The sequence below is a fragment of the Salvelinus fontinalis genome, chromosome 14 (genome assembly GCF_029448725.1).
Source record: "Salvelinus fontinalis isolate EN_2023a chromosome 14, ASM2944872v1, whole genome shotgun sequence".
In the NCBI taxonomy this organism is placed as follows: Eukaryota; Metazoa; Chordata; class Actinopteri; order Salmoniformes; family Salmonidae; genus Salvelinus; species Salvelinus fontinalis.
Genome location: NC_074678.1, coordinates 4,154,579 through 4,172,081, shown reverse-complemented (window position 1 = coordinate 4,172,081; position 17,503 = coordinate 4,154,579). Strand labels below are relative to the sequence as shown.

The following is a 17,503-nucleotide window of genomic DNA, read 5'->3' as shown; positions in this document are numbered from 1 at the left end:
CCGGCTGGAGTGATAGAAATAACTCCAAATCATTCATTTTAAATTGTCTATCATCTCCGAATGATTGCGTTTTGTCGTTCTAATAATATTTTTGGTTGGGTGACACAAAGAGAATTTTGTTAGGCTCATGGATGGGCTTTGTATAGTGCAATACACTCCAATCCGCACTTTCCAGTGGTTCTCGCACTAGCGCTAGTCCGTGTTTTCCAACGTACCCTATCTGCCCCAGCTGACTGGCAGTACTTGTTTACTGGTGGATAGACACAGAAAGAGACGAAAAGGGGGGAATCTGAGAGAGGTACCGTTTACGGGGATCGAAGTTTTTCCACTCTTCGAAGCAATGTGCTGGTAGCGGCGGCTATTATTTGTTTAATGGCAAAAAGTAACGTTCGCTGTATCACGTTTATTGTTTATGGGTGTTTTCATTTTGTCGTGGCGTGACTGTAGCGACTGAAGCAGTTCAGAGGAAGGTCGTTGAAACAGCTATCCACGTTTTTTGCCCTGCATGAATCCAAAGGAGTTCCTGGGATGTGTTCATGTTTTTCTTCGTACGTCTTAAAAGGTGTTCTTGCTGTGATACTGCGAAGAAGTGGAATACTTGGAGGTGTATGAACCACTCAATCAGCGACCTGTGGATTACAGCAAGCTAGCCAACTCTATCCAATTACTATAGCTAGCTAATGTTAGCTAGCTAGGTTATTGGGTTAATAGAAATTCGGCTAAATAACTGGGGTTTTGGAAAGAAGAGGACACATATTTCGACATTACTAAGCATTTATTTTTTAAATAATTGCTTTTTTATGTGAAAATACGTTCTCTGAGTGTTTTACCAGAAGCACGATCGCCCATTGCTAATTCCATGTATTTTCAACATTGGAACCTCGTTTATCGTGGAATGAGCCCGTAGCTAGTATCCCGACTGGTACCTCTTTACTAGTCTAGCTAGCAGTGTGGGATTTATTTTTCTCGAATCGGAAGACTTTTATAGAACAGATGAAAGTGACCTATCTGTTATAATTGTGGAAAATGAAGCTTTTTATTCGCAAATGTGTCGCCAGAATCCAAGATCACGTTATTTAGTGGTCATTTGTTTCAGGGATAATCCAAAATCACCAAAATTAGCTGAGAAGATATCAAGATAACGTTACAACCACATTGGACCCCCCCGGCCCCTTTTTAGGGGGGCTAACTGGACTAATTCTCGTCTCTCTTTTTGAATATTTGTTTGTGTTTATCATTTCATAGAAACACATTTTTTTAAACAAACTTTGGATATATGCAAAACAACCCCCACATTTTTTGGATGCACTAAAAATAAGAGAACACAATCGAAGTCACAATGCGGCTTGGTACCTCAGCGGCTGGTTTGGTTACTTTTATCTACATGGTATGTCATGGTGGGCTAACACATGGAGAAAGTAAGTATAGCTATATTTTATTTTAATGCAATATTGGTTAATGATTCATGTGACTCACTCTCTACACACCACCCATCCTACCATTATTTTAGACCCCGATTTTTATGTGTTTGTTATTCCCATGGAAAAATACGTTTTAATTTAACTTGAGTTTTCCTTCATTCTAAAGGGATTCAATGCAGTGTTCACTGAAACAATATGATTGTTTGACCATTTTGCCATGAGACTTTTGCCGAAATTATGGTAAACACATTTGCGTCCCATGGTGTTATTACAAATATTTGTTAGCAAAGTTATTAAAGAATACCCACGGCCACGCCCACTCTTAAAATATATTATTGAGGCCTGTCATGGATGCGTCAACCCGACGGCCAGATTAGCTCCTGATATGGACTAGGGTGGTCTGTTGCAGCAAATCTAAACAGGAAATTGTATAATTCGCTTGCACGCGTAGGCCCCTTCATGGCGACTTGCTACGCACACTCACGTTGTAGCTGGAAATGTAAACACATTTAGCCAACGTTATGAAGGTCCATGAAAACCCCATAAATGCAGGATTAACAAACACTATGCCCATCTCTCAGAAGAAATGCCTGAAATAATGTTCACATTCACACGCTCACCATGTGTCAGACAATTATTGTGAGTGTGCGGATGTTTACTATGGAGGAAACAAAACACGATTCCAGGCACCCTATAACTATATCTCCTATTTCTTGTTTTATGATACACTTTGTTTGAAAAACAAGGCGTATCATGGTGGCATGTACAACCATTATATTTTAAAGTATACAGGCGCTATCCTTCAGCTTTATTGCAGCAGAAAAATATAGAGCCCACTCTCTGTAGGGCCTTCATAACTGTTGGATGTTTTCCCTGTGTATTGATCCAAACCTTTTCAGCTCAGGATTCAATACATTTCTTACAGCATACTATATAGGTATGTCACTATAATCCTGTCCTCTAATGCAGTCTTTTGGGCTTTAGTCCATACCTGTAGTTAAGTGGGCTCCCGAGTGGCACAAGCGGTCTAAGGCACTGCATCTCAGTGTTAGAAGCGTCACTACAGACCCTGGTTCGATTCCATGCTTTATCTCAACCGGCTGTGATTGGGAGTCCCATAGGGCGACGCACAATGGGCCCAGCGTCGTTAGCGTTTGGCCGGGGTAGGCTATCTCTGTAAATAAGAATTTGTTCTTAACTGGCTTGCCTAGTTAAATCATTGTTATTTGAACATGTTTTTAAATCTGTGACGCATTGTTGTTTCCTCCTAAAGATGGCATCGTTTGAATATTGAACTGCAGGATCAAAACAATATATTGAACTGCTCAACTATCTAATTACAATAAGAAGAAACAAAACTAACAACTGTTGTATTTAGGCTATCAGGTTACTACCTTTTTACTCTGCAAACTTGGCCTACTTATAATGTAAAGACAATGGCTTACTGTACTCCAAGCTTCTCTGGAAGTATTTCATTTTAAGCATCTGAAGTCACCAGAATAATACATGTTTGTAAAAGAAACATACGCAGGCACACCATATTCCAAAAGTGACAGGCACACCATATTCCAAAAGTCACAGGCACACCATATTCCAAAAGTCACAGGCACACCATATTCCAAAAGTGACAGGCACACCATATTCCAAAAGTGACAGGCACACCATATTCCAAAAGTGACAGGCACACCATATTCCAAAAGTCACAGGCACACCATATTCCAAAAGTCACAGGCACACCATATTCCAAAAGTCACAGGCACACCATATTCCAAAAGTCACAGGCACACCATATTCCAAAAGTGACAGGCACACCATATTCCAAAAGTCACAGGCACACCATATTCCAAAAGTCACAGGCACACCATATTCCAAAAGTCACAGGCACACCATATTCCAAAAGTCACAGGCACACCATATTCCAAAAGTGACAGGCACACCATATTCCAAAAGTCACAGGCACACCATATTCCAAAAGTCACAGGCACACCATATTCCAAAAGTCACAGGCACACCATATTCCAAAAGTCACAGGCACACCATATTCCAAAAGTCACAGGCACACCATATTCCAAAAGTCACAGGCACACCATATTCCAAAAGTCACAGGCACACCATATTCCAAAAGTGACAGGCACACCATATTCCAAAAGTGACAGGCACACCATATTCCAAAAGTGACAGGCACACCATATTCCAAAAGTGACAGGCACACCATATTCCAAAAGTGACAGGCACACCATATTCCAAAAGTCACAGGCACACCATATTCCAAAAGTGACAGGCACACCATATTCCAAAAGTCACAGGCACACCATATTCCAAAAGTGACAGGCACACCATATTCCAAAAGTGACAGGCACACCATATTCCAAAAGTGACAGGCACACCATATTCCAAAAGTGACAGGCACACCATATTCCAAAAGTGACAGGCACACCATATTCCAAAAGTGACAGGCACACCATATTCCAAAAGTGACAGGCACACCATATTCCAAAAGTGACAGGCACACCATATTCCAAAAGTGACAGGCACACCATATTCCAAAAGTGACAGGCACACCATATTCCAAAAGTGACAGGCACACCATATTCCAAAAGTGACAGGCACACCATATTCCAAAAGTGACAGGCACACCATATTCCAAAAGTGACAGGCACACCATATTCCAAAAGTGACAGGCACACCATATTCCAAAAGTGACAGGCACACCATATTCCAAAAGTGACAGGCACACCATATTCCAAAAGTGACAGGCACACCATATTCCAAAAGTGACAGGCACACCATATTCCAAAAGTGACAGGCACACCATATTCCAAAAGTGACAGGCACACCATATTCCAAAAGTGGCAGGCACACCATATTCCAAAAGTGGCAGGCACACCATATTCCAAAAGTGGCAGGCACACCATATTCCAAAAGTGACAGGCACACCATATTCCAAAAGTGACAGGCACACCATATTCCAAAAGTGACAGGCACACCATATTCCAAAAGTGACAGGCACACCATATTCCAAAAGTGACAGGCACACCATATTCCAAAAGTGACAGGCACACCATATTCCAAAAGTGACAGGCACACCATATTCCAAAAGTGACAGGCACACCATATTCCAAAAGTGACAGGCACACCATATTCCAAAAGTGACAGGCACACCATATTCCAAAAGTGACAGGCACACCATATTCCAAAAGTGACAGGCACACCATATTCCAAAAGTGACAGGCACACCATATTCCAAAAGTGACAGGCACACCATATTCCAAAAGTGACAGGCACACCATATTCCAAAAGTGACAGGCACACCATATTCCAAAAGTGACAGGCACACCATATTCCAAAAGTGACAGGCACACCATATTCCAAAAGTGACAGGCACACCATATTCCAAAAGTGACAGGCACACCATATTCCAAAAGTGACAGGCACACCATATTCCAAAAGTGACAGGCACACCATATTCCAAAAGTGACAGGCACACCATATTCCAAAAGTGACAGGCACACCATATTCCAAAAGTGACAGGCACACCATATTCCAAAAGTGACAGGCACACCATATTCCAAAAGTGACAGGCACACCATATTCCAAAAGTGACAGGCACACCATATTCCAAAAGTGACAGGCACACCATATTCCAAAAGTGACAGGCACACCATATTCCAAAAGTGACAGGCACACCATATTCCAAAAGTGACAGGCACACCATATTCCAAAAGTGACAGGCACACCATATTCCAAAAGTGACAGGCACACCATATTCCAAAAGTGACAGGCACACCATATTCCAAAAGTGACAGGCACACCATATTCCAAAAGTGACAGGCACACCATATTCCAAAAGTGACAGGCACACCATATTCCAAAAGTGACAGGCACACCATATTCCAAAAGTGACAGGCACACCATATTCCAAAAGTGACAGGCACACCATATTCCAAAAGTGACAGGCACACCATATTCCAAAAGTGACAGGCACACCATATTCCAAAAGTGACAGGCACACCATATTCCAAAAGTGACAGGCACACCATATTCCAAAAGTCACAGGCACACCATATTCCAAAAGTCACAGGCACACCATATTCCAAAAGTCACAGGCACACCATATTCCAAAAGTCACAGGCACACCATATTCCAAAAGTGACAGGCACACCATATTCCAAAAGTGACAGGCACACCATATTCCAAAAGTGACAGGCACACCATATTCCAAAAGTGACAGGCACACCATATTCCAAAAGTGACAGGCACACCATATTCCAAAAGTGACAGGCACACCATATTCCAAAAGTGACAGGCACACCATATTCCAAAAGTGGCAGGCAACCATGAAATAAGGCTGGTCAAATGTACCATTCCGTTCAGTAGATGTTATTAGCATGACTCGGAGCCATGCAGAATTATGATGACATGGTACAAGATAAAGTGCCTCATCAGACCTTTCTTTTTCTTCCTACATATTTCCCCAAAAAGTTTTCTAGTAAAATTGAATATTTCCTAGATGAGTGTATCTGAAGTAGCTATTTTTAGTTTTGGCTGTGGTATTTTTTTCTGCTACACCCACAATGTAACCTCATGAAAATATCTAATTTACAATCTTTGCACATTTCTCTATAGCTACCTGTTACACCTTGGCATGTTGATTTGAAACATCAAATGTTCATGGACATTTTAGCTAGCTTGTTGTGGCTAACAATTTTGTCCTCAGAGATAAACATTGGGTTGTTGGTTGTTCATTTACCTTGACTGAATTTTGTCCTCTTGTTACTGGGTATTTGTAGTACTTTGACCCGGAGTCCAATCAGCTTCAGTGTCATAACCCTAACCCTTTGACCCGGAGTCAAAGGGACAATTAATCCATAGATACATGGGAGAATCATTATTTAGTTAACTTTGATTAATCTCTTGTTCATTTTTCATCACTCATGTGGGTTTATATGCTTGTGAAAACCAATGAGTAGTTGGGGGGGGGGGGGGGGCGGGTTGAGCATCTTAAATAGAGCCAGGTTCTATTTTAGCTTATCAGCAACGCAGGTGTTCATTGACACTGCAGTGTAATGAAATTATTGAATAATGTACCGTAAACCGCACGCAACATGGCCAGTCTGGTTTCCCTGTTCCAGTGATGCTCTGTTTGCTTCTCTATAAGGCTGAGACATAAATACTAAAAGGTCCACTTTAGAACATAAGAGTCCGTTTGTTAACATTAGGCTAGTAGGGATTCCTGTGATGGCCCAATGAAGGGAACACATCTCAATGTCTCTCTTTTTATTTAGATAAACTTAAAGCTCAGATACAAGATTGTCAAACGTTTGCCTGCCGACCGTACTTAGCACATCTGAACAGAGTGTCGTCAGTCAATCTCTTTTATTGTTCACACAGCAAAGACCTTGGAAGTCGTCAGTTATCACTTGTAAAAATACTCCAAACCAGAAGGTGGCAGTAGCGTTGTTTGGCAATGCATATCCATGCGTATTGCTTATGGTTTAGATTCTAAGCTATCTGCGTTAATTTTGTTGATACCAGCCAGGTGGCCACAGCTAGATAACAAAGGAACAATTTAATTCACTCTCTGTTATCTCATACTGCCAGTGCCAGCCCGTAGCCAAATGTTTAGCCAGCTAGTTAAACTGCACTAACTCTGCAGCCAGCAATGTCAGCTCTTTCATGGAAACGAGCTAATCCATTGTGATTGAATTATAATGTCTACTAGCTACAGTGGTTAACTAGCTTGGAGGAAGTATTTTTTGTTGTTGTGTGCGATGTGTCTGTATACAGCCAGCTACATTGTATATGAAGTGTGACTGGCTCATCGTGGATGTATGGACAAAATGCTATCTCCACCCCCCCCCCCCCAACCCGTTTGTTTGAGGTTCATGCTCTCTGATTGGCTCAGTCAAGTTGTTGGGTCACTGACGAGCATTGCGATAGCTACAAACCTATCGGGTCGTCACACATCAGGTACCGCTCTTGTTCTAGCAAGAGAAGGAACCACCTCCCACTGTGATGAGGACCTATCGGCAGTCTTGGTGTGTCTCATGCTTAGGTTATGTCAAGCATTTGGCTAGTAAGGATCTCTCTGCTGATCCAACAAAGCATCTGACAAGGAGTGCATCTAACTTTTTGTCTTCTCTATTTTGCTGTTTCGCCCTCTTCTGTTCTGTGTTACAACTAAACCGGAGACAGTTAGGGTGTATGTGCTATTTGACAAAACCTCATCCCATTAGTGTTGTCTCACTTTAAACCGCTCCAGAGTTCAAAGGAGATTTTTCTGGGTATTTTACACATGGCATGTATACAGAGAAAAAGGCTTCTCCTGCTGAGGGGCCCTGCTAGAGGACGGCTGCTATCTCTTTCTGAGGGGGTGGAGCATGTGTCAAGGGCTGTTTTGTTCCTGATTGACTGAATTCTGTGGGAAGTGACCATATTTGGCATCACATTTTTTTTATTTTTTTTTTACCTACAAAATAGCTGGATGTTTTGAGCTTGTGTTTGCATGTATATTACTGTAGCCTATATTGTCATTTATCTCATAATTCTGATGCAGAAGAGATTGTATCGATATCTAAACCAGACATGCATAAGTGCATAATTGTCTGAACGATAACACAATATAGCGTGTTTTTCTGGAGCAATATGCTGCTGTTGACTGTGTCTGTTTGTCACAAAGGACACATTATGTATGGAGGAGATGGAACACTATCATAGAGTTTCTATTCACGAAGCAACCGCTCTCTCTTGCTCCTGTATAACGGACAACTACACAACTTGTTGTGTTACACCTGCCTGGTCCCTTTCTTGTTCTTCTCAGACTTATGAGTGAATCTCTGTAGGAAGTGGTGGTGTGAGGGGATATTCCAGAGCGTCTGTGAGGGCTATTGACTGATGGGCTTGTCACTCACCCCAAGCCCCATAAAGTTAATCATTCCATGAACCAACCAATTAATTTATAGTTTGTGCTCAAAGTTTAATTTAAGTTTATTCAGGTGACCACAACAAAATAGTCTCTTTTCTCTCTCCATTTGTAGAGTTAACTAATAGTCTTGAATGGGAAATTCGGAATCCCTTCCCCCTTTTATAAAAACACTCAATAGAGACACGGTGTTAAACAGTGACTGACGCCTTTGGTGAACGGCTGAACAAAGAAATAGGAAAGGCCGGTCATTTGATTCGCTCTGGGAACAGAAGGCAGTGTGTCTATTGTTTTTGTGTTGACTCTCCGTGGCCCCTGTTTGGGAACCACAGGAACATTTTCCCACAATGTTGTGCGTGTGGAATGTGTTTGAAGTGGGCCACCCTGTAGGTAGACCACAGCCTGATGTCTGCAGGTTGGCTCTCTGCTGTGCTGACCTTCTCCGGGCCATGGATCTCTACATTGGTGATCTAGCATGTGAACAGCATGTCCTTGCCTGGGAGTCTCCGTGGCGGGCCTTTTTCTCTGGCTTCTCTGGCTTTTGGGTGTCCTGTCTATCTATGCCCACTCCTCCATGTTCATGAATAACATTGAATTGGCTACCCATGTAGGAACATGCATGGGTATTACGAAGCAAGTAAAAAATTGTGCCCCCAGGATATTTTCTTTGGTCCGTTTCTCTGATTTGTAGTGGTAGGAAATGTGAGCTGTGAAAAACATTATTTGTGACAGGGGAAAACGTGTTGCAGCAGCCTATGGTCTGCATGTGGAAGGAGAACGGGAGGTTCAGCTGTTTCATAAGGGAAACCTTAAATCATCACGTTCAGTTGTTGGCCCTCCTCATGGTCGATGTGATGTTGACAGCCTCACTGGAGGGAACACACAAAATGGTCGCCACTCACCAGAACATGGGTAGTGGCTGTACCTAGGCTACATACGGTCATTTTCTGTAGCTAAACAGACTGTTTGATCACATTCTGCCACATTTTATTTTATACAAACATATAGTGTAATAAATGATTATAAATAAGCAGTGATCATGTAATTACTTTGTTTACTTAACGACAGTTTCTGAACGAAAGCCTGAGCCATTGTTTCAGTCTGAATAGTTGCCTTTTCCCTGAACATTTTTTGGATTCTATATAAGTAGCCTAATTGTGTGGCGTAAAGTCTATTAGATTTAATACGGGCAAATGCAACAGATGAAATCTAACAAAGGCAAATAGCCTAACATGCCCAAACCGCCCGCGTTCCGTCCATGGCCAAATAAATGTACACATGCATGTTGTTCAATAATTTCACAGTAACGGTTTGCTTGCGACAACGGGTGTCTGTGCAGCCAGGCGCTAAAATAGAACTTGGTTCTATTTTAGACGCTTGACACACTGCAAGTCCCGCATCTCCCATCTACTCATTGTTTTTTTTTTATGAGCGTATACCCATGTGGATGATTGACAGATGAACGAGGTCCAGCCTTCTAGTCCAGTTGGTTGCCATGCCAACCACCATATAAAATCCACAGAAGAATAATGAACGTGGAGAATAACTGACTAGGTTTCCCCTTTTTTTTAATCTGTGGATTAATTGTCTGTGTAGAGAACACATTATTTTGTGACTCAGTGTAAAAATTCTACAAAGGTCCTGAAAAAATAAATTACAAATAAAAGTGACCATATGTATTTCAGGTAAAATGACAACCCCATGTTTATCTCCCAGGACAACAGCAAGCTAACTGTACATGAATATTTCATGCTGCTGCTACTCTCTGTTTATCTTATATGCATAGTCACTTTAACTATACATTCATGTACATACTACCTCAATTGGGCCGACCAACCAGTGTTCCCGCACATTGGCTAACCGGGCTATCTGCATTGTGTCCCACCACCCGCCAACCCCTCCTTTTACGCTACTGCTACTCTCTATTCATCATATATGCATAGTCACTTTAACCATATCTACATGTACATACTACCTCAATCAGCCTGACTAACCGGAGTCTGTATGTAGCCTCGCTACTTTTTATAGTCTCGCTACTGTATATAGCCTGTCTTTTTACTGTTGTTTTTATTTCTTTACCTACCTATTGTTCACCTAATACCTTTTTAGCACTATTGGTTAGAGCCTGTAAGTAAGCATTTCACTGTAAGGTCCACACCTGTTGTATTCGGCGCACGTGACAAATAAACTTTGATTTGTTTAGACCTAGGGCTGTTATGGTGACCGTATTACCACCACACCGGCGGTCACAAGTCACGACCGCAGTCAAATTCGACGTGACCGTTCAGTCACGGTAACTAGGCTTCTTTTTCAAATCATAATCCCACACCTCATGTAGTCTAGCCCATAGGCCTATAGGTTTTGTATGACAAATAGTCTTAAAATTTAAGCACATTATTCTGCTTTACAATCTGTGTAGAGCCTGACTGGCGTACATAAGTGACCCGTGAGTTTCAAGTCTGGGGAAGATAATTTTCCCACAATAAAAATTCACCTTTTTTATAATAAAGCATTACTTAATTGCATTTGCAGTCACTTTTTGAGAGTGGTGTTTTTCCCGCTAATTGATTACATTTGGAACAATTTCCCTTTATAGCCTACTGCCGTGTGCACATTGTTGCACTTATAATGTGAAGAAATGAACTTTTAGGCTATAAACCTTTTAAGCTAAACGTTCTGATTTGCTGCATCAGCCTCATTGCTTTTAAATGTTATTTTTTTTATGCAAATGATTGTATTATTCTAGGATCTATCGCGTCCCACAACTGTCTCAGAGTATGTTTGGAATATTTGTTCTAACCTCTTCAGTATGCGACTTGGAATTTGAAAAGGGCGCGTGCAGTTGCGTCCTCAACGTGTCTTCACTTGTAGCCTACTTCGGAGCCTATATTCCTGTGAGAAGGACCCTGTCACTTGACAGGCATTGGCTAATAAGAATTGAGAGATCTGTGAGAGGTGCTTCGGAACACGGTCATTGGCAACTGGGAGAATGGAATTATAATGATTATATTTAGCCGAAGGGCATAACGGGCACTGGCCGCAAGCCATGATTTATTTTTTTAAAGGAGGCATTACGACCACACAAGGGGGATGCCACTGGTAAATTTAAGGCCAGTGCCCGTTTAAAATTTTAGCGGTCTTTTAAGCATTCTAGTACAGTTAAATAGTTAACACATAGACTCAGCGGTCTAAGGCACTGCATCTCAGTGCAAGAGGTGTCACTACAGTCCCTGGTTCGAATCCAGGCTGTATCACATCCGGCTGTGATCGGGAGTCCCATAGGGCGGTGCGCAATTGGCCCAGCGTCGTCCGGCTTTGGCTTGGGTAGACCGTCATTGTAAATAAGAATTTGTTCTTAACTGACTTGCCTAGTTAAATAAAGGTTACACACACACCACACTGACAAAAGTTATTTTGTTGGTATTTACGTATGTCCCCATTACCAGTAAAACATAATCAAAACCTATAACTTTCACTGACTTGCTGTGCTGTTTCATTGTTCAGTTGGGGTTCTTTGCTATGGAACGCCGTTTGGGGTCTTTGCTATGGAACGCCGTTTGGGGTCTTTGCTATGGAACGCCGTTGGGGTCTTTGCTATGGAACGCCGGTTGGGGTCTTTGCTATGGAACGCCGGTTGGGGTCTTTGCTATGGAACGCCGGTTGGGGTCTTTGCTATGGAACGCCGGTTGGGGTCTTTGCTATGGAACGCCGGTTGGGGTCTTTGCTATGGAACGCCGTTGGGGGTCTTTGCTATGGAACGCCGGTTGGGGTCTTTGCTATGGAACGCCGTTGGGGTCTTTGCTATGGAACACCGTTTGGGGTCTTTGCTATGGAACGCCGTTTGGGGTCTTTGCTATGGAACGCCGTTTGGGGTCTTTGCTATGGAACGCCGTTTGGGGTCTTTGCTATGGAACGCCGTTGGGGTCTTTGCTATGGAACGACGTTTGGGGTCTTTGCTATGGAACACCGTTGGGGTCTTTGCTATGGAACGCCGTTGGGCTTTTTGCTATGGAACGCCGTTTGGGGTCTTTGCTATGGAACGCCGTTTGGGGTCTTTGCTATGGAACGGCGTTTGGGGTCTTTGCTATGGAACGGCGTTTGGGGTCTTTGCTATGGAACGCCGTTTGGGGTCTTTGCTATGGAACGCTGTTGGGTCTTTGCTATGGAACGCCGTTAGGGTCTTTGTGTGTCAAAAAAGATATAGTAGCACTGTCAAAGCTGTATTAAAAAAAAAAGTCTGTTTGTGGCCGATGTTTCCAATGTGTTCACAATACCGCGTTGGTAATAAAGCACCATTTGTTCGACTTGGTGCTAGCTAGGTACCAAGCTAAAGCTAGCTACCCCAGAAGTTGCCGTTGAACAACCAGTCGGCAAAAGCCAACATCACCCACAACAGAGAACGGTTGATTGTCAAGGGCAATGAATCCATTATCTTGGCTTGAATGGATTTCGCCTTTGTGTTGTCTCGCTGAAATGTTCTTACTTTTTCATATGACTGCTGGACTTGTTGACTACTTGATCCACACAGCAGACATTGTGGGCTAGGTTAGGAATGCTGTGTGGCGCAACATTTTACGTAGTGTCATTACGTCATGTACCTACGTTATGTAGGTATGCACGTCAGCTTTGACATCGGTTTTGCCCATTGGTGTGAAACTAGACATCGGCCGATTTAAAAGGAATAACAAATCCAGTTGATTGTGTCGTCCGTTTCGGGAAAGTACCTGCGTAATTGCGCACCCAGCTCACTCAGGTGCTTCGCTATATCACATTTGACATTGTCTGTAAGCTTGTTCATTTGCACACAATCATACAATGATGGAAAGACCTGTGTGTTGTCCTTGTTAATGCAGACAGAAAAGAGCTCCAACTTAATCATAGTCTTGATTTTGTCCCGCACATTGAATATAATTGCGGAGAGTCCCTGTAATCCTAGATTCAGATCATTCAGGCCAGAAAAAACATCACCCAGATAGGCCAATCGTGTGAGAAACTTGTCATCATGCAAGCAGTCAGACAAGTGAATTATATCATTGCCAAATGCAGAAAATACATGAGAGTTCGGGGGCCTTGCTTTAACAAAGTTAATCATTTTCACTGTGGTCTCCAAAACGTTTTTCAAGCTGTCAGGCATTTCCTTGGCAGCAAGAGCCTCTCTGGATGCTGCAGTGTACCCAAGTGGCGTTGGGAGCAACTGCTTGCATGCGCGTTACCCCTCTACTTTGTCTCCCTGTTATGGCTTTTGCGCCATCAGTACAAATACCAACACATCTTGACCACCAAAGTCCATCTGATGTCACAAAGCTGTCCAGTACTTTAAAAATATCCTCTCCTGTTGTCCTGGTTTCCAGTGGTTTGTAAAAGAGGTTGTCTTCCTTAATTGACCCCCCCATAAACTTAACGGACATATACAAGGCCTGCCACGTCTGACTCATCCAGCTGTAACGCATATAATTCACTGGCTTGTATGTGACGCATTAATTGTTTCAAAACATCCCCTGCCATCTCACTGATGCGTCGTGAAACAGTGTTGTTTGATGAAGACATTGTCTGTATAGTTTTTTTTGTTGGCCTTTTCCCCCAAGATTAGCCCAGCCATATCTGCGGCAGAAGGAAGAATGAAGTCCTCCACAATAGTATGGGGCTTGCCTGTCCTAGCCACTCGGTAGCTCACTGTATGACGCTTCTAGACCCTTCTTATTAATGGTATCTGTTGCTTTTATACATGTCTTACTACTCGAAAGTCGTCTTTATTCTCGCTCAAAACTCCCTTGGCTTATTTTTCAAATTGTCATGTTTCTAAATATCTGCGCAAGAGTGACGGTTTCCCGCGAGAGAGTAACGGTTAATGTGATTGGATGTTAATTATTTGACTAGGCTACCTGTATTTGTTATTGTGTTCGCTGAACACTAGATGGCTTAATTTTATTTTTGGCAGTGAAACGGGGCTTCTCAGGAGAGGGAAAAAAAGGCACCCAAATGTATAGCCCCATTGGAAAATATAAATGTACTGTTTGAAATAGTTAAAAAAAAAATATATATATATATATTTTTTTTATGTGACTTTTATTTGGCGCACTCCCGGCGGCATTGCCCCAGTTTGGGAATACCTGGTTTAGGCTATATTAAATAGATTTCTTCGACTTTTTAAATTGTTGATGTTCCAGAGGTCTGCATCAGTGGCTTGTAGGCTGTGCGTGGAAGCCAGGAGATGCTAAATGTGTTTGTTAACATGTTATAAGACTGTCATCTGATGAAGTTGTTTCTTGGTTAGTGACTAATTATATCTCTATTTTGTCAGTTTTGTGAAAGCTACCTTTGCGGTGGAAACATGGTGAAAATATGTGGTTGTGTGTTTGGCTATTGTGGTTAGTTAATAGAAATACATATTGTGTTTTCGCTGTAAAACATTTTAAAAATCGGAAATGATGGCTGGATTCACAAGATGTTTCTTTCATTTGCTGTATTGGACTTGTGATTTCATGAAAATTATATGATATCCCTGTCCCGTTAGGCTAGGCTATGCTAGTCAGCTTTTTTGATGAGGAGGATCCCGGATCCGGGATGGGTATCACTGAAAGGTTAATTAACGGTCAATTACCGTGAGATTGGCAATTATTTACTTGATAATCACCAGCTGGCACAATGTAAGGACCACCACAGCCCTATTTCGACCTGTCCCCAAATTAATATAGTTGGTTCACAGTTGGTATTTTAACCTGCATGTCATGAGTCTGGGTGGGGATGCACAAAATGGCACGCGCGGAGCCACTTGGTCATCATGTAGCAATCGCAAGGGTTGTGAAGTAAAGGACTTCCTTGTCCTTCGACTGTGTTTATGGGGAAATAGGCAATATGTATTGTAAAGGAAATTAACTGTTAAGTCCTCTTCCTAAATATTTCTTGTTTTGGGTCTCTAATTCTTGATTTATCTCTAATTACCCATTTCAACTTCTTCCATCTCGTGGTCAAAATGTATGATTTTTGTTTGTGTGTGTTTTTAAAAGCGAGACCTTCCTCTCGCGCTCCGTGTCCACTTTAATGATCAGCCCTGAGAAGGAAGTACACACGCTTCCCGTTGACTCCTGCTATACATCACTGACAGTAACCGTTTGGTTGTGAGGAGAAAAACCAAAACATCCCTTTGTTGTCTGTTCAGTGGGAGTGTAGGCCTCGTTTCCCTTACCTCTCTCCTAATATTGTAGGGCTCCCTTGGTCTCAATGGGATTTTCAGCTAAAATAAAGTTTTACTAACATAACAATTTATGTAATTATTTTGTCAAATTAATGGATTCCTTCCCTGGCTTTTCTTAAGTTTGTTGTGAATAATGTTGTCATGGGAATATATAATGTAATGTCTGACTTGGTGGTGTCGTTGATGCCTAACTTCCTTCACAAGTCTGGGGATTCCTAGATAGATAAAAAGGCACACTTTCCAAAGGCCATAATCACTGCACTGAAATGCGGTTGGAAAAGGGAATCCCACACACAGCCCCATTACGCCATCCTAGAACAATCTGAGATGTGCCTGTTGCTTTTTCTATATGCCCCGTTTTTAACTGGCAATGACTTCACACTATAAAATCCAAGTTAAGCCATGCTTGTAATGCCGAGCCGGGTTGGAAGCCCTTTTGGCAGACAAGGCTGAGGCCAAAACGAGGTAAAGTGGGTGGGTGGGGGGGGGGGGGGGGGCGGCATGGAAAGCTGGGGTGGTGGGGCTGTGGACTGGTGTGGCCTTGTAACTGTACCTGATGGGTTAAATGTATTTTGAGGTCTGTCATATGACTGAAAAGTGGACCTTTGACTCACGCAGCCCTACACTGTTAACCACTGCAGGTCTGACTGCCGTGTGCTGCTGCTGCTGATTGGAGAGGAGGAAGGGTTGATCATGGCAGTGAAAATAATAAATGAACTCATTGATTATTAATACAATTAGGACAATTGTAGAAGTCAATGGGCTGTGCAAGAAGGATATGTTGCTTGAGTTGTGAAGATAATGCTTGATTAGGGCATTGAATAAATAAATAAATTCCTTATTTTAAAAAACAAAACAAAGGCTTATCTTAAAAGTTAGAACTCACGTTTATGCGATCCAATAAGTCAATATAAAATGTTTTAAATAACTCACGACATTTGAAACAGTGATTTGTGTGCTACCTTCTGTATTATCGTATTTTGTTTGTGTATGTAGGGTCCTATAAAATCAAAATTTAGTTTTCACCATTTTTTTTTGTTTCAGGGTTTTGATCTCAATCTTTTTTTTTTTTTTTTTTAAACTTCAAACATTGTTTTTCCCAAGTCCACAACAATGCTTCAACCACATCAGGAGACCACTTGATGTCTGGGGGAAAAATAGACGCCATTTTAGATTTTTGGGTGTAGTTACCCTTTTTTTAATGCGGCTGTGCAACAGTAAAAGACCATCGTTTGCTAAACAAATGGCCACTGGATTGATGCAAATAATCATGATATCGTTCTGCCAGGTAGGTATAGTCTACTTGATAGTTAGTTATTTAATTGTGAACGGGTTTGGGGAATCCTTTCCATCTACCAGAAGAAGGTTGTCATTAGCGTCATCGCTAACGGCTATACAAAGTTTAGGCACACACAGACGAGAGCATTCCTGAGCCGTTTTAAGAAAGTTGCAGGAAAAATACAAATCGCTAACCAGGTTTTCAGCCAACATTTTTATGCGAGTAAACTACATGTCGGCCTGGTGGAAACAGCAAATTTGTCGGAAAACTTTCCATATGTTGCTTGACAAGGAAACTCGTAAGCGCAAATATTGATATAATAACCATTTATCATATTGAAGTAGACTTGGATTCAGGGAAGCCATGCAGTTTATTTGTCTACCGATGAAATAAGTTATGATGAACTTCACAGGGTGGTGAACTTTGATTTTCCCTTTCAAAGGTCTTATTCTGGTGACATGGATGATTGACGCTTGGCTACAGTTTGACATTTTTTAAATGTCGTCCATAATAATCTCATGTAGGCTGTACCCAGACTGCATCTGCATGCTGTTGGGTGGAGCGCACCTGCCAATACCAGAGTGGGCACATTTTGCTATATAACGCCAATTTTGTTTTGGACAACCATTTAGTAGAGTTGTAAATGCAATGGAACCCCATTTTTAACATCTTAAAGTTATTTTTTT

At 41.9% G+C, this 17,503-nt stretch overlaps 1 protein-coding gene across 2 annotated transcripts in view; it reads left to right on the top strand.

Moving 5' to 3' along the window:
• Positions 1–230: 230 nt before the first annotated feature.
• Positions 231–17,503, top strand: part of LOC129869415 (insulin receptor-like) — a 208,586-nt gene continuing 191,313 nt past the window's right edge. For both annotated transcript variants that reach the window (XM_055943809.1, XM_055943808.1), the window contains exon 1: positions 231–1,418. In XM_055943809.1, the coding sequence (XP_055799784.1) occupies positions 1,340–1,418 (79 nt within the window). In that variant the 5' untranslated portion in view covers positions 231–1,339. The remainder of the gene's footprint in view (positions 1,419–17,503) is intronic.